This window comes from Artemia franciscana, chromosome 9 (assembly GCF_032884065.1).
Source record: "Artemia franciscana chromosome 9, ASM3288406v1, whole genome shotgun sequence".
NCBI classification, from domain to species: Eukaryota; Metazoa; Arthropoda; class Branchiopoda; order Anostraca; family Artemiidae; genus Artemia; species Artemia franciscana.
The window spans coordinates 20556298-20583159 of NC_088871.1; the positions used below are offsets into that span (position 1 = coordinate 20556298).

Genomic DNA, 26862 nt, shown 5'->3' on the forward strand with positions numbered 1-26862 from the left:
AATCTGAGATGATGGGGTAATTCTGGGTTTCCAACCCCAGTAATTTTTTTTCTTGTCTACCATTTTTTGGCTAGTGAGTCTTAGTGATATTCTTAGAGCTAATGGTTATTCTTTAGATGCTGTGTGTATGTGACTGAACCCTCTTTCTACTCTTATCTAAAGCAACCACTGTTCAAACCCTGACCTATGAATAATAAATTAGGCCTACTGCTGATTAGAAGGGTAAATATTAGCCCCTTTTGTCCCCTCCAAATCAATGTTGTAGCAAAATTAATATTGTTTTTGATGGGTTTCTAACTCTTTTAAAAAGAAAATCTACCTTAAATCACACTTGCTTACAATAGCCTATGGACAAATCTAGTGTATTCTAGTTAGTGATGATGGGACTGCAGTTAAATCTCATTGAGCAAGACATGGTTTTGTCACCCAGTTCTTGTCAAGATTTAATTTGAAACTATCAATTGTTGTAGATCCCACTGTCTTCTTGCTTAGGACATTCCACCTGGAACATGATATGAAAATCCTTATGAGCCGTTTAAAAATTATAACTGACTTCATTGACAGATTCATATATCTTGTTATGGCAGTTATCAAAAAAGAATAAAGTTTACAGATTTTGATTTCTGGCCTTGCTATTGTGAAAGTGGAATGCCCCCACTTTGTGCCAATTTTTTAATATGTGCTAAATTGGTAAAATATGCTGATTTGAAAATATAATACCCAGCCACTCTGAAAGCATCTAAGTGGTGTATATTTAATGGTTAATTTTTCACTGAAGTTTCTACAATGGCCACACATTGACAGTTCTTAGAGTTTTATCATTATCAATTAACAAAAAGAAGAAAACAGATAAAGTTCGGTAAAATTCTAGTTAATTGACTTTTTGCTATCTCAGAAAGAGTTTAGGTTAGGAAAACAAAACCTTCAGGGATGGGTCTACAGGCTAAAGCATGTCCCGGGAAGGTATTTTAAAGTACCCACCTACACTCTTTCTCCCTCTAGAGGGCCCTGAAAATTGCCTACATGACAGGTCACATATTGAAATTTTCAGAAAACAACATTTTACCTTAATTTTCTGTTACTAGTTGCTTTTTCTCTGCCTTTTGTTTCTGAAAATGCAATTACTGTTATTTGAGTAGAATCTTGAGCCATAGCAATTTTTTTTTCAAAATTTAGAAAATGTATTTGCATATTTTAAAACCTTATAAAATGGAATTGACCAAGGTTATGAAGCTGAAAACAATTTTGTTGTACTTCAGTTAAGCAGAATATTTATTTTGCAAGGTTTCACTTTTATAACACACATATTTGTAAAGGTCATCAAAGGTCAGGGCCCTCTAGAGGGAGAAGGAGTGGAGGTAGTTGTTTCAAAATACCTTCCCAGGACATACTTTAGTCTGTAGATTCATCCCTGAAAGTTTCATTTTCCTAACCTAAACCCTTTCTGAGATAGCAAGAAGTCAATTAACTAGAATTTTACCTAAATTTCTACTAATCTGAGATAATGGGATAATTCTGGGTTTCCAACCCCAGTGATTTTTTTTCTTGTCTAACTTTTTTTTTGGCTATTGAGTCTTAGTGATATTCTTAGAGCTAATGGTTATTCTTTAGATGTTGTGTGCATGTGACTGAACCCTCTCTCCACTCTCAGCTAAAGCCACCACTATTCAAACCCTGACCTATGAATAATAAATTTGGCCTACCACTGATTAGAAGGGTAAATATTAGCCCCTTTTGTCCCCTCCAAATCAATGTTGTAGCAAAATTAACATTGTTTCTGATGGTTTCTACTTCTTTTTAAAAGAAAATCTTCCTTAAATCTCACTTGCTTACAATAGCCTATAGACAAATCCAGTCTATGCTAGTTAGTGATGATGGGGCTGCAGTCAAATCCCATTGAGTGAGACATGGTTTTGTCACCCAGTCCTTGTTAAGATTTGATTTGAAACTATCAATTGTTGTTGATCCCACTGTCTTCTTGCTTAGGACATTCCATAGACCTATGATTCAATTGTAGAAGAAGTTCTTTCTTTTTCTAGTCTTGACATGCTTGTAGATCAACTTTTCTGAATGGCCTCTGGTACTTGACAACCAGGCAGGTTTGAGCATATCTTTGTCATCAGACACTTATGGGTCATTATCATATAAGGCCTACCTCTGCATCAACAGTAGGTCAGAGCTGTTAGCTTCAGACTTTGGAGTCAAAATCCATACTCTTTATCTTTGAGACCCTTTATAGCCTACATCTTGTTGCCTTTCTTTGAACAGGTTTGAGAGCCATCTGGTCTGATTTATTAATTGGTATGGCAACAAACATTCCATACTCTAATCTAGGTCTCATCAGGCTTTTTATAGGGTTTACTCACTATTGCTGGGGATCTACTTAGACTTACTAGTGATTGTTTGCTTCATGATATTAAGAGTCTGGTTAGCCCCTACTATTGGAGCATGGGTTTGGCAATTGAATTTGAGGTCATCAGTCACAACAACCCCCAAACCTCTTTCAGAGGTACTCTTGGAAATCAGATGTCTATCACTACAATTTGATAACATTAAATATTACCATCATGGGTTATTTTTTCCAAAATGGAAAACCTTTAATTTTTTAATGTTAAACTCAAGCCTCTGTATATTGGCCCATTTGCAAAAGCAATCTAGATTAGAGATTATTGAGGCTACACCCTGCTGTTTGTCAAAAGGACCAATGATTTTTGATCATCAGCATGTAGGCTTGGTTTATTTGTCCTGTTTTTTGGAGAATTTTAATGTGCATATTGAAGAGTGTAGGTCCCAAAACAGTTCCTTGTGGCACCCCACTTAAGACCTTTCCTATTTTAGAATAGAAAGCTGCACCACCTTCACCAAAAACTCTGATCTGCTGCTTTCTTTCCTTCAAGAAAGACATAATCCAGTCTGCAATACCCTCTTCAATACCTATTGCCTTCAGTTTCAACTGGAGCCTTGAATGACAAACTTTATCAAAAGCTTTAGCAAAGTCTACATATCAACTGTAAGACTTTGGTCAAGGAGCTTAATTTTGTAATTATATAAGTCAATCAAGTTTTTTTTTTTAACTGATGCACCTTTTTAGAATCCATGTTGATGTTTTGATGGAAGGTTATTTGTGCCAAATGTTTAAGAACAGCAGCATTTACATTGTCTTCTAGGTTTTCCCAACATCAGATGTAATACTGATTGGCCAATAATTAGGAGCTTTGGCCCTGTCACCTCCTTTATGTATTGGTGAGATACATGCAACTATCCAGTCTAATTGTATGACTTTGGCATCAATAGACTTTTGGAACAGCTGTGAGAGTGGCAGTACAAATTGGGCATGAGCTTCTTTTAAGAGTTGTAGATGAATGCCATCTGGCCCAACAGACTTACTTGGATTAAACTTTTAATCCAAGACTCAAACTCAGCCTTATCACCTATAATTGGAGACACTTGAGTATTAATTATGTGGTGGGGTAGGGGCAGTGTCTGTAGGTGTAAATTCTGACATAAACTGGTGATTCAAGGCATCAGCAATTTTTGGGGGTTTATCTAACTGTATTCCATTACAAACCACTTCAGTAACCATTTGCCCACCAGGCTTATGTGTAGAGGCATATTTCCAGAACCTTTTGGGGTTGGTTTTTGAGGTTGCCACAATGACCTCCTTGTAGTTCTATGTCAATTTTCTGGACAGTGCTAAAACTTTGATCCTTGCAGCTTTGAACTTAATTAGGTAGCCAGCCCTATCTGGTCACAAAGAGGAGAGTTCTCAAGTTATTGACAGTGTCCAACAACTTATTTTTCACTAACTCCCACATGTCTTCTACTTCTGTTAATTTGATGAATGACTAATCACACTGCATGTATTCATTCCTGATTTAACTGCATTTCTTAAAAAGTCTGACAAATAAAGACAATTGCTATTTGTAGCTGATTCAGGAATGGTAATAATTATTATTTCCATTAGTCTTAATGGTAAAATGCCATTTTGTTTACAAATTTGAGGGATTATGAAAAGTGCCTGAAACACCTCAAAAAAGGGATCATGCAAAGCTTAAAGTACCCTGTTAGAATTACTACTGTTGAACACTCCATACAGGGAACTTCCATTCCCCACCTTAAACATAAGAAAAATCACATTTTGTATGGATAATACTAATGTATCCTCTATCTTTGTTGTTCTTTTTTTTTTTTCTTTGTTACTAACAGGGCACTGGAACATCCAGAGTATTGATTAAGGGCTTATTTGCAAACTAGTTTTTATATCTAATAGTTTTTTTTTACTTACATCATAGTATAAAAACTGTAGGCAAGGTAATAACTATTTTTTGGCTCCCCTTTAAGGGCCCAGAATAGAATTTGCTTTGCACATGGTTATTGAATTAGGAAAGAGCATAAAACAGACATGCTGTAATGTATTCACTTTCCTCCTAGCAGGACCAATCTGAACAGATAAAGAAAAGGGTGTAGAAAAAATGTCTAAAGTAATGATGAACAAAAAACTAAGCATAATGAAGTTTGAGGTTAGAAGGTATGCAACAACAAGCATAATGATGAAGGAAAATGAATCACAAAAAAGTCTTCACTTAGAAGACAAACCAAAATTGAGAATTACAACAAATCCAAACAATAGATAATACAAGAAATTTTTTTCTTAAAATCTTCTTTACACATAGACTACAGTTACCATATTGGTACTTTTCCTTTAAATTAAAACTAGAATGAGTGTTACATTAAGTAACTGAATGTTTTCAATTGACAGTGCTTTTACAACCATAAATCCAAAGCTATTAAAGGTTTTTCATTAGTATTAAGATTAATTAGTATGAAAATTAGTATAATTGTAATATATGAATAGGAGAGAGTTGTATATTCTGGGACTGTTTTTTATTTTTAATATAAAAAATTTAATCAAATTGATGACTACTAAAAAGCTGGTTTATAGATCAAACAAAAGCCCATTATCAGGAGAATAGAATGTGATTTTTTTTTCAAATTTTTCACTTTTCATCTGAAGAAAAAAGAAGTCCTTGCATGTACCAGTCCATTAAATACCAGGGAGGTGTACATACAGGGACAAGGGATAGAATATAATAAGTTATGATAAAAACCATTCATTTATTGAGATAAAAAGAACAAAAATAGGTGTATAATCAAAGAATAAACTTTAAGATACTCTTTTTGGTCTGCCCACTTACATTTCCCCATTCAAGAGTTTTGTTTTTACCCCTTTGATGCTATAAATGCCAATCATACAGACATATCTCTAGTGCATGTATGAAAAAATTTGTTTTTTTGTATTCACTGCTGGATCTATGAGGAATTTCTTCTTTCTCTATGTGTTTTTACCTTCAACAACTACCTCATCCACTGCTTTGCTGATCTTTGCTTTTCTCATGTCCTTGACCTTGTTGGGTAACACATTGCTTTGCTTTGGGGAAGGTCTTGCTTGCTCAGCTGCAATTGATTCTTGATTTGAAACAAAAGCTAGTGAGTTCCAAGCTTGTTCATTGTTCACGTCAGTCACAGAGATTTCAGGATGATATAGAATGTTGTTCTTAGGACTAAAAAGGGTATGTTTTTTCAAGATTAGAGGACAGGCCTTTCAGTGACAAAAGAGGTAAATTAAATCTTCTTGTATAAAGATTACAGTAGTATAGGTCCATATTACTCTTTTCATAAAGTCCCTCATGATGTTAATTGGTGTGAACAATTGAGGAAGATTTTGTCCAACCAGTGAAGCAATACCATGTATGGTCAAGTTGTTCTCAGGATTAGACAACATCCAGTTATTTACAGCTTTGTTTTATTGGCACTTGAAGGGGAAGTATACTCTAACATCTAGCAGCTGGAGCTTGTGGTTGCAGTGAGGGGGAAAAGTAAGTAGCATGATGCCTGGATCTTTTGCAAACTGCACAACTTTTAAGGAGATATGAAGCTTATGTTTGTTTAAGATTAGAAGCTTGGGACTCTCTTCAGATTCATGTGCTATACCTTGAAGCAATGAATATTATAAATATAGATTTTGGTTGATCCAACCTGATGTTGCTGATTTAATTAGAGTGACAGTTAGTATGTCATACTGAGAATTTTTCTTTGGAAATATAAATTAAAGACAAGCAGTAAATAGTTACTGCTTGTAGAAACACTTCTAACCATTGTCAGTAGTGTCACTGAGAGAAGTCACTTCTCTCTGAGGACACCTCTGACTTTTGATCTTCTTTTGGTACTTCATTTTAAGAAAACACAAATAAAATCACAAATGTGTGGTCAAAATTAAAAATAACTTGTTCCAGTAGTAGTATTGATAATAATAGTAGCTGTTGCCATTAGTCATTGTTCCATATACTTGTGATGGCAGTCATATTCACAATTATTTGCATTCATAGGTTTAAGTAGCTGCAAACACAAGTAGAGGATGCAATCAAAGTTGTGTACTGTCAATTGCTGGTACATGTAGTTGCAATCAGTCATAGTCATACATATTTGTGGTTGCAAGTAGTCACAAATGCAAACAGTTAAAAGTGATCAAAGTTGGAAATAGTCACAATTGCAGTAATACTGATAGTATAAGCAGTAGTTTAGAAGCCCTGAAAGGTTCAATTTATTGCTTTCAGCTGTTCCTCAGATATTGTTGATATATTTTGAAAACTTGTATATATAGATTGTGTTTTGATTTTGTTCAACATACTGCAATATTGCCTGATAGTTTTGATTTAATGCACAGAACCATCCCAGATATGTGACAGATAGGCCATTTTAACATCCATATTCAGTTGCAAGTCCCCTCAACATGTCCTGAAAGTTTCAAATTAATACCTTTATCTGTTCCTAAAATGCTGTAAGTATGCCCATGTGACAAACTTTGATGGACATGATGTGTTTTAATTTAGTTCAACATTCCCAATAACCTGCTCTTAAAGTTCCAATTGTACCCCCTCTTTTTCCTGGGATATTGCATGTATGCCCATTACCAATCCAGATACACATCATACCTTTTGATGTAGTTTTACTCCTGCCCCCTCTAGTTTCCTTGAAGTTGAAACTTAATACCCTATTTTGTTCCTGAAACATCACATATATGCTGTTTTAACAACCTAGATCTGCTTAAATCATTTTCAAGAAAATTACTTTAAGAGCATTGGTTCCTAACCAATTTTGGGCCATGCCTCACCTAAGCATTTCTAAAATCCTGATGTCCCCCCCCCATTGATATTTAAGTTTTGTTACACAAAATTTTATGTGTATTCACATGAAGGAAGCTTAAAAGGCCACTAATTTGGTATTTTTGTGGGGTTGTCCTCTAGGCATACTTTATGCTAATGAAAATATTGCCTGTATAAGACACCTTTTATACAATGATGATGTTATTGCAATACCATCATATGTCTTTTTTGCTCTTTAAATGTGTATGAATATGGCATCATTCACATGAAAAACGTGTTGTTTTTTTTTTTTTTTTTTTTTATTTGAAGCTCTAAAGTATAGTCAGCCAAAAGGGTGCTTTTCCTGTCCATGACCCACCCAAAATATTGCCATGCCCCACTTGTGGGAAATTAAAAGGAAGCTTAAGCTGGGAACATGTTTAGAGAAATTTGCTTAATAACAAATACAGAATTGCTCAAAATCTGGGGGGTGAAAACTTGTCTGCCTGAAAGTCTGCAGCTAGAAATTTGTCAAATGGTTGTATACTCATTATAACTGGTATAGCACGTGCTTCTGAAAGCCTTCTCAAACTGACTCACTGCAACTGTAAAGGTGACTGTTATAGCCCCCAATGCACTTGCAAAAAGGGTGCAATTCCCACCACACTATTATAATTTTCCTATTAAGATTATTTTGGCTTCTCTTAAAAACAGAAGACTGGTTCATATCTATTGAAATTTTTTACACTTTGTGTAGCATTGAATTGGTTTTCTTTGTAAATTTCTTGAAAGATGATATTTATTTTTTTACTTTTTTTTTCACCTAATTAAGGTGTTATTAATATAACCAGGTACTTATTCTTTTAATGTTGTAGTGTGTAGATGTGATGAAAAATCGGCCATATTTTTAATTTGTTCTATATGAATTTTGCTATCTATGAATCTTCATGCAATTCTTTGGAAAAAACATTTTGAAAAAGATTTATTTTTCTTTGGAAAAAGAATTCCTTTGCAATGATTTTACTTTGGGGTTTTGCATTAAAAATATACTTCCATTTTACCACAATGTAGCCTGCTAAAAACCCCAAGAAGAAATCCTTTTCAATGATTTTATTTTGGGGTTTTGCATTAAATTTACTGCCATTTTACCACATTTTAGCCTACTAAAAACCTCAAGTCTGTCATATGCAAATCAAGGATAAAGAAGAAAGATTTTTCTAAACCATTTATAGCGAATTGGGTGTCGGATCAATTTAGTTGCTGATTCTTCTTTTACAGGAGCAGGTAGCAGGCCTTTCAATCAATTTTTAAGCAGCAGGAATTGAGCCCCTGTATTGCAAAGTGGAGCTTCAATCCACTGTGCTGCCACAGGGTCTTGGTCATTGAAAGTACACTTAATATCACTTATTATTAGAAAATCAAATGGAAGTCATGTTTCTATAGGTAGCAAGTTAACTACTGAAGGTTTTACAGATATTCCTTCAAGGAGTTGTTTACATCAAATTATCCAGTGAATGACTTGACACTTACCCTAGTTATGTAAAGACTCCAGCCTTAAAATACAATTAAACATATAAAGACTGCTCAAATCAACTAGGATGTGCATGATGATTGGAACGCAGGGACAGAAGAGATCCGTTCAGTACATAATTTTGAGGCTCTGAGCTTGAAAGAATCTTGAAACACAAATTTCTCAACTGAAGGCCAAGCCCAACCAAACAAAATTGAGGGCAGGCTTTGTCTGGCAGATTTGATTACCCTGGTTTTCTGAACTAAGAAAGGCTAGAAATAATTAATTTTGGTTACCACCTTTATGGTGGCAAAGAAGGACATCTCTATTATTATTAAGAAACGGACTAAAATATTAACTCATGTAGAGTATGAAATTTATTAACCTATAATGGCTAAAAGCTTATATTTGATATTTATGGCCAACCATACTGATTCAACAACCTACGCATGGAAGGATGATAGATAGACTTATTTATCAACAATTGAACTGACATCATTTTTATATTATCCTAATAGGGGTTTATGCCAGATATGCCTCTCACTTAATTGTACAATCTGTCATGGCTTTTTCTACCCACAACTACTTGATTTTAATTCAAGTCATGACTGCCTTCTACAGTTGCCATGTCAGTCTCATTTTTTCATCAGCCAGCCTGTTAGCTCTGTAAACTTAAAAAAAAAGTTCTCTGATTGTTACTCTTACCCTTAACTTAAACACACAAATAACAGATGCAGCTCTTTAAATTTAGTTTAACTCAACAAATGATGCACACATTTAAAGGTTTTGGTTATTTGCTGTGGTTAAAGAAACCTAAACTCATATCCAGAACGCATCCATATGTTTGATTATAAAATGTAAAAGAATCTTGTGGTGGGTTGACAAATCAGGTGCAGTATAAAATGTTACACATAGAAGATTTAGATTTAGCCATATGATTTATGCTTTTTTGTATGTCATTTATTAACTGATACCCAAAATTGTTGTAATATCTGTAGCTTTCATAGAATTTTTTGTGGAATTTGTTGACGTTTGTATTTATATTCCTTCTTTATTTAGGGAGCAGCCAATATTTTCCTGTAAAGCTCATGTCTTCCATATTGATCCAAAGACCAAAAAGTCATGGGTGCCAGCTTCTACAACTGCCATATCAGTCTCGTTTTTCTTTGATTCAACCAGATCTCTCTATAGGATAATTAGCGTAGAAGGAGCAAAGGTACCGTGTTTCTTTTTTCAAAACTAAGAATTGTTTGCAAATCACTCCAACTTAATTTTTGCATGCTGCTAACCTATTTGTTGCCATAAATGTAAAAATAGCCTATATTTTTATTGTTGTTTTGTTTTGACTTTCTACTATCATAGCACACAACTTCAATCTTCAGGAAGTAACCATGGTACATCATCTACAAAGTCACTGTAGATGTAGTGGTATCAATGTGGGGAGAGGAGGGCTATTTTAAAAATAACTTTTTATTTTGAAATGACATTGCTGATTTGATTATACAATATTTTCTTATAATCAGTTGCCCTTGAAGTTTAGATCATTTTTACTATTTAACTGTCTTGCTAAATTTTATTTTATCCTATATGCTGAATAGTTTTTTAAGAACATATAAGCAACGATTATTTATATAGGTGAACATTTTTTTTCTTGAAGACGGCTTGAAAGTTTTTAATGAAAATCTATGAATTAAGCCTTTAAAAAGGATCTAGATAGGGCAGGACTGGGATTTTTTTTTTAGGGATTATTCTATTGATCCTATTATCCTGTAAGATGATGTACTGATCATGCAAAATTACCAACGTCAAATGTTGGCTATAATGTTGTGTGGAAGGAACAGTTCAGTTCTCTCCATGGTGGTTATCTCAACAGCACAATAGTTTTATAACTCCAAAGTTCTGTAAGAAATGAGCCACTATTTTTAATAGGAATTTCGCATGATTTCATGGCATCATACACGTCAGGGGCATGCGTATCAGTGCATCCTGTTTTTCTTTATTAATGTGTATAAGTCGGCCTCCAGAACAGTGTTGTATAATTTGTTGCAGTGATGAGACTAACCTCTAGCACTTCAGGAAGATTTGTTTCAAGTTCTACTGTACGACTGTTGTATGCACAGGTATAAATATAATATCACTTGTGGATTAACTAACTGCTGCTATAGTTCAAATTTATATAAGAATGTATGCCTAGTACATCTAGTAAAACTTAGAAGATCTTTCTTTGACTTTTGGAGTAACCATGCTCTGGAACCGTACTTGACCACTTTCATCATTGTAGCTTTTAATATTCTTACCTTGGTTCACAGGCATATCTCAATATTCTTCTGACCGTGGGTCTTGACCATTCTATATCTAACATCATCACTGCATTCACCATCTTTTCTAATAATACTAACTAAGTATGTGAAGGTGCCCTCTTGATTGGTCTTCTCAATACCCAACATCACCTATTAACCATCACTTATTCCTAGTCTTAGCAACTTAGTCTTCTTAATATTAATCTTCAGGTCTATTCTTGTACTCTTTTTTGTCCTGAGCCTGGGTAATTTCAAATCTGGGTTTTCGTGGTGTTCATTTATGTAATTGAAGTTTCTTTTTATTGTCTGATTTTAATGTATTTGAAGTTTGAAAAAAATATGCAAAATAGTCTAATTGCAATTTTCGTTATTGAAGTTTGGCAAAAACAATAGTTAATCTGAGAAAAATCCTGATCAAAAACATTGATATCAGTCTATAAAGAGAAAATGCCGATTATTCCTATAATTGCCCAACACCACCAGACACCAAAAATGATGCCCGCACTTGACCTCCCCCCCGCGTGGGTAGAGACGAAAGTGTTACTTGCTTTCTGGATAGCCATCGTAATTATCAAATCTATGATTAAAATATATCTTGTTTAGTTAAATCGTATTAGAAGTAGTCACATTCACAAGCAGCCATACACGCAAGTAGTTTTATTCACAGTTGTAAGTTCTTGTAGTCAAAGTTGCAAGTAGTTGCAGTTGCAGTAAAAATTATCGTAGTTGTAATATTATAATATACCGTATTGAATTATCGTAGTAAAAATTATCGCAGAGACTATGAAAATTATCATAGTCAGAGTCGCAAGATTCGCTATTGCAAGTAGTCATAATCTTAGTGGCATGTTCGAGCAGTAACAGTGGTAAATTGTCTTACTCATAGTTGGAGCAGCAGTAATATAAGAAGCAGCAGTTGATTTGAAAGGTAATGCCCTGGTCCGTTCCTAAGATGTTGCAGATACTCCCTTTTGATAACTTGGATGTACATAGTGTCCTTTGGTTTAGTTCAACATTCCTTGATCTGAATATCCTTATTCTGTTTGGAGCAATCCAGTATAAACTATTTCCCCATTGTTCATTAATAAATCTTTAAGTAAACACTGGTTAAATAAAATAAATTATAGCCCTTGCCTTGGGATGATAGGGAGACATATAATCCCTGGAGGGATAGGTATTGAGCTCTTGGACTATTCTGAACAAAACGGGTATATAAAAAAATAAAGTCAGTGTTGAGGTGCAATTTAAAAAAGGTAAGGAAGGGGACTGGCTGTGTTTCAATATCTTCAACATTTCCATCAATATGCCTTGTTAGTTAACACTTAATGTACGCAGCCGATCTTGATTTAATGTGTTTTGATTTCGCTCAATATTCCTAAAGTTTTGCCTCAATGCTCTAAACTTTTTTTAAGAGAATCAGGATCAAGTATACCAGGTTTTCTTCGAAGCATCCACCTTACATGTAAATACTTACACGGTTGCCCCCTACATGGGCAACTTACATAATTTACACTTCTTGTCCCAAGTCCTGTAGGGGGTTTGCCATCCCTGGAGGAATGGTTATTTGCTCTTCAAACTATTTGGAACAAACTGGTCATCTCAAAGTTTTGATCGGACATATTTGGGGGAGGGTAGCTAGAAAGAACAAGGGAAGAGGCTGGCTGCCGTCTGATATTTTATCGACACCACCTTTAGTATTCACTGAAAGCTTGAAATTGCTCCCTTCAGCTATTCCTGAGAAAACCACGGATACGCCTTTTTGTTAACCTAGATGTACATACTGTCTTGATTTATTTTTGGACCTGGCAAGTACCAAACATTCCCCTTTTTCTAATAATTAGTAATATAGTATAGTATTTTTAACACGACAAATCTCGCAGGGGCATGGTCACAAATAACTCATTGTAAACAATGAGTTAATTGCATAATTCACAACGCTTGCCCCAGGTGCTTTGGGAACCTTTCATCCCTGGTGAGGGGTTGGCTGCCCTTGCAATTTCTTTTAAACACCGTTTCACTATGCTATGAAAGTTTCAAGTTAATACGCTCAACCGTTCCCGGTATGTTGCCGATAAACTCTTTTAATAAACAGCGTGGATTTATCTTAATGTTGTTTAGTATTTGTAAATATTTCACGTTAAGCCTTTTTGGAGGCACAGGATCAAACATGGCCCTCGTTCCTTAAAAACAAATCCAATTTGCAAACAATGGGAACTTACATAGCTCCTAAACTTCATCCTTGAGGATCTGGGTTCATGCCATTTTCAAAATTTTCATCAGATTTTCTTTGGAGAAGGCATCTGAAAAAAGCACTGGGGCTTGTTGCCCTCCAATCACTCCTGACTCTGAAAAAGGCATTATAATAAAAAAAAAAGACTGGAATTACCTTTGCCGAAAACCATATAGAGGAAACTTGAAGTCCCTTGGCTTAACCAACAAGGAAAGTCACTTTTTTCGGCATGGGAAGCATCTTTTTCTTTCCTTTTTCCTTTTATGGCACTTGGTAAATTTACTTTTATTTACCAAGTTACATATAGCGGTCGCAAATTCTGTCGGTCTGTCGGTCCCGGTTTTGCAAGTTTAGGCACTTCCAGATAAGCTAGGACGATGAAATTTGGCAGGTGTATCAGGGACCAGACCAGACTAAATTAGAAATAGTCGTTTCCTCGATTCGACTATCTAGGGGGAGTGGGGGGGACGGTTAATTCGGAAAATTAGAAAAAATGAGGTATTTTTAACTTACGAACGGGTTATCGGATCCTAATGAAATTTGATATTTAAAAGAATATCGTGTCTCAGAGCTCTTATTTTAAATCCCGTTCGGATTTGTTGACATTGGAGAGAGAAACTTAAAATCTTGGAAAACGCTTAGAGTAGAGGGATCGGGATGAAACTTGATGGGGAAACTAAGCACAAGTCCTAGATACGTGATTGAAATAACCGGAACGGATCCGCTGTCTTTGGGGGAGGGTTAATTTTGAAAAGTTCCGAAAAATGAGGTATTTTTAACTTACGAAGGAGCGATCGGATCTTAACAAAATTTCATATTTAGAAGGACCTCGTGACTCATATCTCTTACTTTAAATTTTGACCGGATCCAGTGTCTTGGAAAACGCTTAAAGCGGAAAGATCAGGATGAAACTTGGTTGGAAGAATAAGCACAAGTCCAAGATACGTGACTGATATGATATAACCGGACCGGATCCGCTATCTTTGGGGGAGTTGGGGGGTACTTCGGAAAAATTAGAAAAAATGAGGCATTAGTAACATGCGAACGGGTGATTAGATCTTAATGAAAATCGATATCTAGATGGATCTTGTGCTTCGGAGCTCTTATTTTAAATCCCGACATGATCCAGTGACATTGGGACAGTTGGAGGAATAAACCGTTAATTTTGGAAAACGTGAAAATTGAGGTATCTTTATCTTACGAATGGGTGATCGGATCTTAATGAAACTTGATATATAGAAAGATCTTATGTCTCAGATCCTCTATTTTTAATTAGATTTGGATCCGGGGACATGGGGGCTGGAGGGGGAAACAGAAATCTTGGAAAACGCTTAGAATGGAGAGATCGGGATGAAACATGATGGAAGAATAAGCTAGAGACAATTCTACATGATACGTGAGTGACACAGTTAGAACGGATCCGATCTCTTTCGGAGAATTGGGGGGGGGTGTGTTAATTCGGAAAAATTAGAAAAAATGAGGTTTTTTAACTTAAGAACGGGTGACCGGATCTTAATGAAATTTGGTGTCTAGAGGGAATCATATCTCAGAGCTCTTATTTTAAATTCCGACCAGATCTGGTTACATTGGGGGGAGTTGGAAGGGGAAACTGTAAATCTTGGAAAACGCTTAGAGTGGAGAAATCAGGATGAAACTTGGTGGGTAGAATAAGAAAATGTCGTAGATACGTGATTGACATAACCGGACTGGATCTGCTTTCTTTGGGTGAGTTAGGGGGGGGGGGGTCCAATGCTTTGGCGTATTTGGTGCTTCCGGACGTGCCAGGGCGATGAAAATTGGTAGGCGTGTCAGGGACCTACACAAATTGACTTGATAAAGTTGTTTTCCCTAATTCGACCATCTGGGGGGCTGAAGGGATATAAAAATTTAGAAAAAATGTGGGTGATCAGATCTTAATGATTTTTTTTTTATTTAGAAGGACCCCGTATCTCAGAGCTCTTATTTTAAAACCCAACTGGCATTAAGCCTCTGATTTTTCTTTTAAATCAGTCTATTGATTCTTAGAATTTTGCTACAGCTCATGCCATATGAGCTCTTGGCTCTTCCGACCTCCTCCCAAGTGCCTGAGCTCTTAGCTCTTGCTCTCTTTCTCTGTAGCTAGCATGGCACTAGACCATGATAGAGAGCTTTTCAAGGGCTCATCTTATGAAAAATTACTACAACTACTCACTTTTTACCATTAAAAAAACTTAGTATCAAAAATAAATTTCTTGACTAAACACTTTGTTTTTGTATTCAAGATGATGGTATACTTTAAAGGGTGTCTTTGGTGACAGGAATGACAACGTAGCTCGTTTTGTACTAGCTCCTGCTAATAAAAAGCTGAAGTTTTTCTGTGCATAAATGTGGTTGCAGCGGTAGCCGTACCCTAGTTAATATATATATTAAGCCTTTCGACTCTTTACCATACGAGAATCAGGATTAAATATGCCTATGAATCTGTTTATACCTACCATTTGATCAGGTCTCTCAGTCTGTATAGCCACTAATGGAGTCGAATGGAAGTTATCTAAACTCTGCAAGGAGATCAAATATTTTATGCTTGTGTATTATTATTCTTTGCGCCCATTTTATTAACAAAATGTATTACTACTATTGCTGCGTCCTACGAATTTAACACTATGTTGATGAAGGCTATCAAAAATGTGTTACAGCTATATACTCCTAACAGTTTATAGCATTTTGTCGAACTTTCAGTACATATGGAGGGGATGTTGAACAAACCAAAAGGTACTACATGCATACCACTATTACTACTTCTGCTACTACCTGGAGCTAAGGGTATTAGGTGAAATTTTCCGGAAATATTAAGGGCGATGTTGAATTCAATCAAAACGCGCTTTGCATGCTACCTGTCTAAAGGCTATATCAGCAATATCTCATTAATACTCTAGAGTATTAGGTTGAAGCTTTCAGGGCATGTTGAGGGGGATATTGAACTAATAAGAAGGCACTATATACATAGTACTACTGATAGTACTGCTTCTGGTACTTGTACTGCGAATACTAAGGCTAATGTTACTAAGGTAAAACTTTCAGGCGTTCTTTAGGGTTATTTTGGATTGTATCAAAGACACTATGTGCATATATTGTATCGAAGGGATGTGTCAGCAATATCTCATACGGCTTAGAGTTTTAAGTTGGAACTATCAGGGAATATTTAGGGGATGTTGAACGAATCATAAAGGCGCTACGTTAACTCTACTACTGTTACTACTTGCACTGCTCTTGTTATCACTACTATTGCTTCACTTATTATCACTTATTGAACGAATCATAAAGGCGCTACGTTAACTCTACTACTGTTACTACTAATACTACTCTTGTTATCACTACTATTGCTCTCACTACTACTACGACTACTATTATTGCTTTTGCTAAGGGCATTAAGACAAAATTTTAAGTGAATTGTGAGGACGGTGTGGAATTCAATTAAAACACACTGTACATGCAGGTTTTCAATAGGGTGTATAAGCAATTCCTGAGGGACAGCGCAAAGTATTGATCTGAAGCTTTCAAGGTATTTTGAGTGGGATGTTGAGCTGCATCAAAACTTATTAAATGCATATAGGTTATAAAAGTGGTGTATCAGCAATATCCCAGAACGTCTCTCGACGCCAAGTCCGATGATTTTTGAACTAGAATCAAGTTGCCATCAAACCATGGCTTGATGGCTTGGAAAAAACCAAGACTGATAGTCTGAGTGAGAGGTAAAGCTGGCATAAACCTTTTTCAGGGTTGTATAAAAATGATGTCATTTTCACTTGTTGATAGATAGTCTATCATCCATCCATCGTAGGACAGAACTAAGTAGATAGTTATAGAACTAAGAAATGATTGAGATTTTCGGGTTGACTCATAACGGACAATCTTCACTGGACGTGTATGCAAAACGGGGAACGAATTTGCTTGGACTCAGCAAAAGCTTTCAGACCTACTAATTTTACTACGAATGCCACTATTGAACTAAATCAAAGTAGATTTAGTTCATTGAGGTAATCAACGCGCGATATGTGAGATAACTCAGCAAAAGCTTTCAGGCCTACTAATTTTACTACCACTACCACTATTGAACTAAATCAAAGTAGATTTAGTGCATTCAGGTTTCAACACGCGATTATCTTAGGACGGGAATAGGGTACAAAGTAAAAACTCTCAGAGAGAAATTTTATGTTGCTTAAAAACCAAACGCTGTTACTATTGAATAAATTCGAAAGGTTATAGGTGTATCCAGGTTGTCAAAATAGAATTGACTCAATATCTTAAGAATGGAATAGGGTATTAGGTGTTGTTATTCAGGGAAAGCTGAGCGTGTGTAAAACAAAATTAAAAAATTACACTGTGTATCCTGATTGTCTAAAGGGCGGATATGTCAGTAGTATTACAAGAACGGCGGAGAGCATTAAGTTGAACCTTCGAGGGCTGTTGCTATTACTACTGCTGCTTCTACTGTTGAACACATTCAAAAGTGTTTTCTTGAATTCAGGTTGTTAAAACGGTACTGACACAATGTCTTAGGAACAGAATTGGATATTAGGTGTAACTTTCAGGAGAAGTGGAGTATGTTTAATACTAAATTAAAAGATGCTCTGTGTGTTCAGATTCTTGTACGGGCGTATTTGCAATATTACAGGAACAGCTAGTGGTGTTACGTTGGGATTTTCAGACCATGTTATTAAGGATGTTGAACTAAGTCAGCTTCTTAAGGGAAATGTTTTATTAAGTATGGATGTTAAAAGGACGTATCTGCAATGTATCTATTTGGAATGTCTAAGGGCATGACAGTAGGTATGAACCTACATTGTGGTGTTGGAGTCTATGTTAACCAAATATTTTGTAAAACAAGATAGTAAAATTCAAGTTTTTTTTAGCTTTCTAATGCTTTACCTAAAAAATCATTGCCTTTTCTAATGATTTTTTTGTTGTTTTGTAAGTTTTTTCATCAGAAGGAGCCATAGATTTAATTCATGTTGAAGGGCCAAACTTTTTGTTTATCTCTTATCATTTTCCTACACTTTTGGCATAAGCTTTGAGTTACAATATTCGAATTATTGAAGAGAGCATGGTCATCCATGCTTTACCTTGAATAACTACTGATTAAAAAACGATGTCTTAAATATAATCTTGTAGTCCTTACCAAAAATATTGGTATTGTGAACCCTCCTTGACGATGAATGTACCTTAACGTTTACTTTTCATTTAAAATCTAACTGATTTGTGTATTGCATAGGCTGTGATAAATAGTACTGTTACACCGTCTATGACCTTCACCAAAACATCACAAAAGTTTGGTCAGTGGTCTGATGTACGAGCTAATACAGTTTATGGTCTTGGTTTCCCATCCGAAGCAGAATTGAATAAGGTATTTTATTTTTTTTTTAATATTAGGATATATTTTTGTAGGTTGCTTAGAACAGTGATGTACATCTCTGATATATAAACAACTGGCCATAACTGACATTTGTGGGCCACTTCTACTTTGGATGGGTAAATGCCATAAGGTTTCCCCCATCGAAACAACAAAGAGTACCTTATTGCGACATTATATCATGTAAACTGACAGCTTTTATTATGCTAAAAACAGATTAGACTTGTTTGATTTAGCAGTCTTGTTTCTTAAGGTTCGCATTAGGATTTCTTCATCATATGAAGAAGTTAGCATCTTCACAAGACATGTAGGATAAAGTTGATAATTTTTAGTTTCTTGCCACATTTCAATGTAAATAAGCACAATAAAGCGTTTGTGGTGAACTTGTCAGACCTTAGTGTGAGAAGAGAGAAGCTATGGGTTTGTTTTCTTTTTTTTGGGGGGGGGGGGGATAGGACATTAGAAAATTCGTCCTTTTTAGTACCTTCTCTCGGAATCTTTCTGACGAGGGAAGGTGGAGGAATTTGCATTAGTCTATGATCATAATGGCTATTGTCATTTAAATGGTTATTGATTCCAAAATTTAGCTTTTCACATTGCTGATGTAAGCTAGTTTAAAAAGAGAAAAAAAATATTCGGAACCCCTTTCATACTGAAAATAATATTCTATCTCTTCAATTCGTACTTGCCTATTAAAATCATTCTATGTTAATGTACCCTTCCCCCCCTCCAAAAAAAAGTTTTCTGATGAAAGTAAAGGACGGAAATGAAATAAAAACGAACAAAAGCTGTTGCTTAAGTAAAACTGGCTCAAATAAACAGACTCTTCATGTTTGAAGAATTATGCTGAACAGCACTTTACCGAAAACACAAAATTCTATTAAAAACGGGTGTGTTCTTTTAGAAGCAGAAAAGTCTTTACTTATCCTGTAGAAGTTAAAACGTTAATTTCTAAGGCTCTCAATAGCCATACGCCGGCCATTATAGCCATTATTTTAGCATATGGTTTAACTGTTTTCGAAAACTCAGAAAAAATGAATTTAGCAATGTATAAGTCGTAAAGAGGAATATAAAATGTCAGGCTGTTTTAAAACGCAATTGACCAACAGTAATATCAACCGCTAGCACTATATTATTTTTAATCCTCAGAGACTTACTTCAGTATGGATAGAAATAAAAAACTTTTAACCTTTTTACAAACTTAAGTAATATAGTTTACCTTTGCTTGTAGTATGGGGAATTGCTAGGTTGACGCGAATGTTTAAACTTAATCTGTAGCCCTAGAATTTGCCCGGACATGTTCAATAGAGATTTCTTTGCAACGTTATTATCAATCATCCATTTTGGAACTAAGAAGAACCAACTTAAACTGGTTTGCACCAATTTGGCACGAACAATTGGTTGGAAGTCGTACTCAGTTAAGTGAAATCAGACTATAATAAAAAAAGAAACATAAATGCTTCATTTTTTATTGTAAAAAAATTGTAAAGCTGTAATTTTGAGTTTTTTTTATAAATATAAGGAATTGCCAAAAATCTATATATTTTGAAAGTAGTTTTATAGATACGTGTTACGAAGGAATAATTTTTATTTCTTCAAGTTTCAATTTTATGTTCTACTTCCATCAAGAAAATTTATTATTTTTTCTATGACATTTTACCATGACGCTTTGTTTTTAGTCCTTGGAATGTTTTTGCCATCTATTTCTCTTTTAGATGTCAAATTTATCAAAAAAATAAAATTGTTTTTTGTTTTTTTTTTGCCTACAAGTGGTATTTGGTGTAAATTTAGATTTAGGAAAGAATGTGATGATTAGGAATTTTATTGTAAGAAACGTGTAATTTTCGGACAAATTGGTGATTAAAATATTATTTTGGCCGAAAGCAGCCCAAACCACTCAGCTTACAGTTAATGCTAAGAAATTTTGCTTTGTTGATTGGCGTTATTTTTTTTTTTTTACCATCAATTGGCTTATAATACCAAATAGTGGCATTTTGGACAAAGAAGAAGAAGAAAAGACATACATAACTGTCACGCTATGGCAAAATCCAATGGTCCTCTGTTTTCAGGATGGGGGAGTATAAGCCTTCATCACAAGGTTTTTGACCATGACAGATTGATTGGCTGTCTCAAAATTAATTATTACTAATAATTTATTTGTTGCCCGCTTGTTTTGACTATTTAAGCGGAGTAAAAACGCTAAGGAAAGAAAAACAAAATAACACAGACAATACAATTAATACAGTCTAATCAAAGGGTGGGCCAAGGTTGACAGGCTTCATCACCTAATCTAGCAGAATTTGTATTCTTTGTCCTTTTGATCTCCTCTTCAGAGAAATTGATGTTTTGTTGGAGGAAAACGACATTTTGTCGCGGGGTAATTTATTAGTTTGCGTTAAGTAGCACTGCACATAAGGACCTAAGATCTTAGATTAACTACAAAATTATCTCATGAAAGAGGTTTAACATACTATTTGTCTAAGTAAATTTGTGTTCTAGTTTATAGAGAAGTTTCATGAAGTTAAAGAGGCCACGAAGAATATTGGTGCTGGGAACAAAAATACTTCGAATGGAAGTACACCTAGCGGGCAGATACTTCAACCCACTAAGTAAGTTTTTATTTTATAAACAAAAGAATATATGAAATCTGTTTAAGTATTAATTGCTTTCGCGCTTAAATTGGGAATGTGTAATTTTTACTGGCGCATAATGCTGGATTACGGCGCGATTGAGCCACAAGGCATCTAACATTCGAGGCCTTTAAATAAGGTTATAAACAACCAATTACAGGTAGAAACAATAGGGAATTTTTTTCTGAAGACGGTGGAATTCCAAACTCTAAATTGAGATTTCATAAAAATTTTCCTATTATTTCTGCTTGTAATTGGTTATTTATAATGGAAAGGTCGTGTGGTCTTCGTTGCTATTTACGTCTACCTTGTGGGGAGCAGTTGACCTATTATATCTTTTATTTTAATAGCTTAGGCAAAAAACATGCTAATATTATCAATTAGCAAAAATTCCTAGAATCTTGCAGAAAGGAAAATATTAAGAAGGCCTTTCAGGCTAGCTGCCAAAAAGGCAAGATTAGCATTGAAAGCGTATATTTATTTATTTTTATTTCGTCTGATAAAATGAATATTATCAACTCACCTCACTTTATATATTAGTCCTTGTTGAACTTCGTTCAAGTCATGATACTAGGGCTGTTTTAAAAGTAAATTTTTTGTTTTGTTTTAACGTTCGTATTTTAATATAATTTTCTTTTTTATATTTTTGTTTGTGTTATGTTGAGGACAGCCCTTGGACATAGGGCAGAAATTTTCATTTAGAGTTTGGAATTCCACTGTCTTTAGAACAAATCTCCTGATTGTTTCTACTTGTAATTGGTTGTTTATGATGAAAAGGCAGTGTGATTTTCTTTATTATTTAAATAAGGTTTGAATTCCACATTAGCTCATAGGAATTGAGCTGTAGGATCAGCCCTCGACCACCTTCATAACAGCACAAAGATATATTAATGCTAGAACTATAAATGTTTTTTTTTAGAATAAAAGTCACTCGATTTACTACAATAATACAGAGCTGACTTAAGTCGCATGCAGATGCACATATAATAGAATTTGAAGGCAGATAAACACAAAACCTTGAGAAGCACCAACGTCCACCTATGGGAAAACTCAAGTTAGGGTTGAAGCTTGAAACAAGGAACGAAAAAAGATTATTAGTAATAAAATGACGAATATATATACAAAATAATTTTTGTAAAGAAGTATTAATATTTTCTATACTAAGGCTACCATTAACAAGAGGGAGAAGTGGTAGATGAAAGCCAGAATTTCATAATCATATTGTTTCATGTGAAGTAAAGTTGACTTTGGTTAAACCTTTGTCAGAAGTAGGACACGATCATCCGAGTATAATTTTACTATCCCTTTTTGATATTTTTTTTTGTACTTTTGATTGTATCATTTTCAGTTTTAGTAACTTTTCTTTTTACTTTTTAGTTATCTTTTGATAGCCATTTGTTTTTAACTTTTTTTTTGCAACGTTTTATGCCAAACTCACACTTTTACTAAAGCTTTTAATCAGTTTTAGTAGCCGTTTTTTTTTTATATTTTTAAGTTTGAGACATTGACCTTCGGTTATTCCGGGATCCCATTTATGATGAGCAGACTCAAGGCAGTGCCTTACTTAAGAATGAATCATTTTTAGATACGCATATAATCTTAAATCTTGACTTCAGGAGATTTCAGTTGATGATGTATTTTTAATCAGCTTTGAAGTGTGTGGTATGTGTTTTCCTCTGGACACCATTGTCGAGCAATGCACTAATGGTTGCTCAATTTTGTGGAACTAAGACCTTATATGATTCACAGGGAACGGGGGAACATTGAACGAGACCTAAAATTGCATTTGATAGGCTTAAAGTAAGCTGAACCTCCTCAAGGTGTTCACTTTTTCTACTAATGAGATTATCCTACGGTCATGAATAATAAGGAATCACTGTAGTCATTCTAGGCTGACTACGCTTTGCCATCTGGGATGTTCTTACACTCAACTGTCCCGGAGCAGAACCAACGTTTGCTCTTGAGCTAAAACGCTTTGATGTAGCTGTGGCTGGGCTCAGGGAGACCCCCCTCGTCGGAAAAGAGTATATTGGTGAAGGATACCACCTGACTTGGTCTGGTGACCCAAAAATAAAGACAAATGGTGTAGGCTTCGTGCTGAACGCCAGAACCAGCGATGTCTTCTCTCTTAAAAACAAACTCATATATAATGTTGGCGGCTCAGCTCCAGTACAAGTATGAAAACTGGACAGTTTTTGTATGCTATGCTCCCATTAATCCGAGTTCTGCTGGGGCGGAGGACATATTCTTCGCAGAGCGCTCAGAAACCCTCTCTAGATTCTCATCCCACAACATTGTCACTCTGCTGGGATACCTTCAAGACAGCACAAGGTCTCTGCTGGAAGACCTACGTAACGATCACTGACAGGGAGGGCATGTGGAGAAATGTTCTCAATCCTGTGATTCTGCTGAACGACACAGAGAGAGACTCCTCCAACTATGTATCACGTAGAATCCCGTCAAAACAAATTCACTGTTTCAGAGACGAAAAATTCTAAACGCACTTGATATAGCAACGATGACCAGCCAAAGAAGATTATCGATTATATTTTAATTTTTGTAGGCTAGCGCCCTTCAGTAACTGATTCGCGGACTTATAGTCTATTGAGCTTGGAAATACAATCCATAGGATAGTAGTGGTCGCGCTAAGACTACGCCTGAGAGCACAGCCGCAAGATGGACAGCCTTCAAAGTCTGGTCTGAGCTACTTGGTAAAACTGAGATGCGACAGAAGCATGCTCTTGATATCTTCCACTGGTTTAGCTGTTTTCAAGATCTGGAACACTCCGAAGTCACGTGGAATTCCTTCAAAGAAAATATATTCGACTCCACTGGCATTACTATTGGCACAGCTACACACAAAGAAAAGCCCTGGATATTTTAGGGGACCTTTTTCTTGATCAAGCTGCATCGGAAAGCCCGCCTAGCAAAGAATATGACAGGGTACAGACATGTCAATGGTATGCGTATTAGTCTACTGCACAGAGATAGAAAGACCTGTGTTGACATGATATTTGAGATCTTGGTGATTCTGCTAGGGAGGGAGACTCTACAAACACTACTCACTTTACAAACACCTCCGTAATCTGATGGTAGGCTGATTCTCTGCCTAAATCGGTCACTTTTCAATGCTTTTGAACGCTGAAACAGTTGCACAGACAGACCCAGACCGGATTCAAACGACCATTACTATGCCTGATGCGGCTTCTAACCTCGTATTGTAACTGTTTACAGCCCATGTGATCCGAAATTCTGTAAAACGTCGAAATAATAATCGAGCACCTCTCGTCTTCCTTGGAACTCCTCCAAGTACAGAGATTCAGTGATGGTCCAGTGGCTCAAGCTGATCTTTTCAGTTATATGAACGATTGTATGCGTACCGAAAGACTAGCGTTCTGGCACTACAATGCAGCTCTAAGAATAAAGCGGTGATCGACTAATCTGCTTTAGCTATCACTAATTAGCTATCAAATTTACTGGGTAGATGCTGTGTAGAAACAGAACAGCTCAGCAGTTTGACTACGGAGCAAACTTTCACAATGCGCCAGGGGATTGAAAAGACGCCAGAGTTTCACAAAAAGCGCAAATCATATCTGTAGACTTCAATGCAGCTTTTGATTATAGATCGCCCCTCGCTCGGGCTGATACTGAGGACTGCAGGCCTCAGTGTTTCCACTTCTCATGCTTCAAAAATTTGTATGGCGTGCCTAAAATTCGGTAGAAAATCAGTAGATGGCGTCACGCTATCGGTAGAAAAATCGGTAGGGAATTTCTAAACATGCCCAAACCCTTTAAGTGCATGTTAAGTTCACAAAAATACTCAGTTTTCTGCTGAAGTCCTAGATCAATTCAGAATTAGACCACTCTACAACGGTCTATCGACTTACGATTGATCATACGACGATTTAAAGCAATGTTTTCTTTAAATCTGCAAAAGAGTAATGGGGCGTTGTTTGATATTGTTGTTATAACGACGGTTACGAAATGTTGCAGTCGTTGCAAATGCAACGTTTGCAGTGGTTCTTGCAAATCGCTAGTATACTAATATTGTATACTATTGAGCTAGCGGCGATTCTGAAATGTTGCAAACGCGGCATTTGCAGTAGTTGCTGCAAATCTGCAGTGCCTGTGAATCCGAATTCTCACAAAAGGAAAGAACGATTTTCATGTATTAATTAAATTGGCATTTGGTGTTTATGCCTACGTGGGAACAAGATATGTTTAGACACGAATATATTGCCTGGCACGCGTGTAAACACAGATGCTTAGCTAGACACGCATGAAGATGAGGCTTAAAAAATGCACTTTCAATATCCTTAGTTTTTATTAATGGAATCCTATTCTACTTAATCAGGTACTGTTCATCATAGTAAAGCATTTAAAATTGGACTTCAAACAGTAAATGAGATACTGGATTCAAATGATTAAAGCAGCTGATACACAACATCAAACGAAGGAATCAAGCCTATGCTGGCATCGGTAGAATACGTCAATTGAATTCTAATCTACTTAATTAGGTACTTTTCATCACAGTAAATAATTAAAGCACACTTTTGTCTTCAAATAACAATTCAGGAACAGCGGCAGTTTCAAACATCTAATGCAACTCAAAACAGAAACTTTTGCTCTTCCACCGTAGACATACATCACTAACATTCTGAAGCCATAGCCTAGAATCGTATCAATACATGCGTTTATTGAATTCTAATCTATTTAATTAGGTACCTTTCATCATAATAAATCAATAAAGCACACTTTGGAACAGTGGATGTTTCAAATATCTAATGCAACACAAGACAGACACTTTTGCTATTATAGACTAACTTTGATCACTCATATACACTCTTCAACTGTCGCAGATGCTCTTACTTCCTTTAGCCGTTTCTCTACTTCATGATCAACTATCAGCGATGAAGAATGCATATTCATCCTCTTCGTCCCACATTTAGTACAGAAGATGGCAGATAAGGTCAGTGTCGACAATTTATTTGGTTTATCAGTCTTCACCACTTTTAAAGTGCTGAAAAGACGTTCTGCAACAACATTCGAGAAAGGCAGTAAAAAGAAAAAGTAAATAACCTGCCTTAGATTTACAAACCTTGGTCGACCACTTGGGGTAACAATGGAAAAACAAATCTACAATATTCGACAATATTCTACCTTCGGAACATCAACAGAGCTTTGTTCACGCCATTCCGAGTGAATGGCAGCTCCAAGACATGTAAGAGGGAAACACTTAACTGGAAGTGGTGCAAGACTAGAAAGATTGAACTTAGCAGCATTTGAAGGCTCTACAAGACAGGACATCTCATACAAATCATCATCAAATACGAACCCGGTTTTGATCTGTGCAACTGCTTCCTTGTAAAATTCTCTTGCTGTGAGGTATAGTTTTATCTCTTTATTATGGTCCACCTTAGGGTCGCGCTCTACAAGCTCTGAAATAGCGAGCTGGGCATTCAGTCCACGATAAATATTTTGGATAGCTACATAATAATTGTCATCATTTACATCAACATCTACTGGATTCTTCAAACCATTTACATATTCTACCTCAAGAAAGTTCTTGGAAAGAGTTGCAACAAGTCGTTATGTTTTAATTTAAATGTATGGAAAAGGGGGGACTGTGATTGGAAAAGAGGGTTGAAATCAGCCAACATG

General features: G+C 35.7%; 1 protein-coding gene across 1 annotated transcript in view; it reads left to right on the forward strand.

Moving 5' to 3' along the window:
- The window catches only part of LOC136031121 (homer protein homolog 2-like), a 47012-nt gene that overhangs the window by 905 nt on the left and 19245 nt on the right, over positions 1–26862 (forward strand). The window contains exons 2-4 of the mRNA XM_065710438.1: positions 9712–9868; positions 18434–18565; positions 21071–21180. Of these exons, the coding sequence (XP_065566510.1) occupies positions 9712–9868; positions 18434–18565; positions 21071–21180 (399 nt within the window). The remainder of the gene's footprint in view (positions 1–9711; positions 9869–18433; positions 18566–21070; positions 21181–26862) is intronic.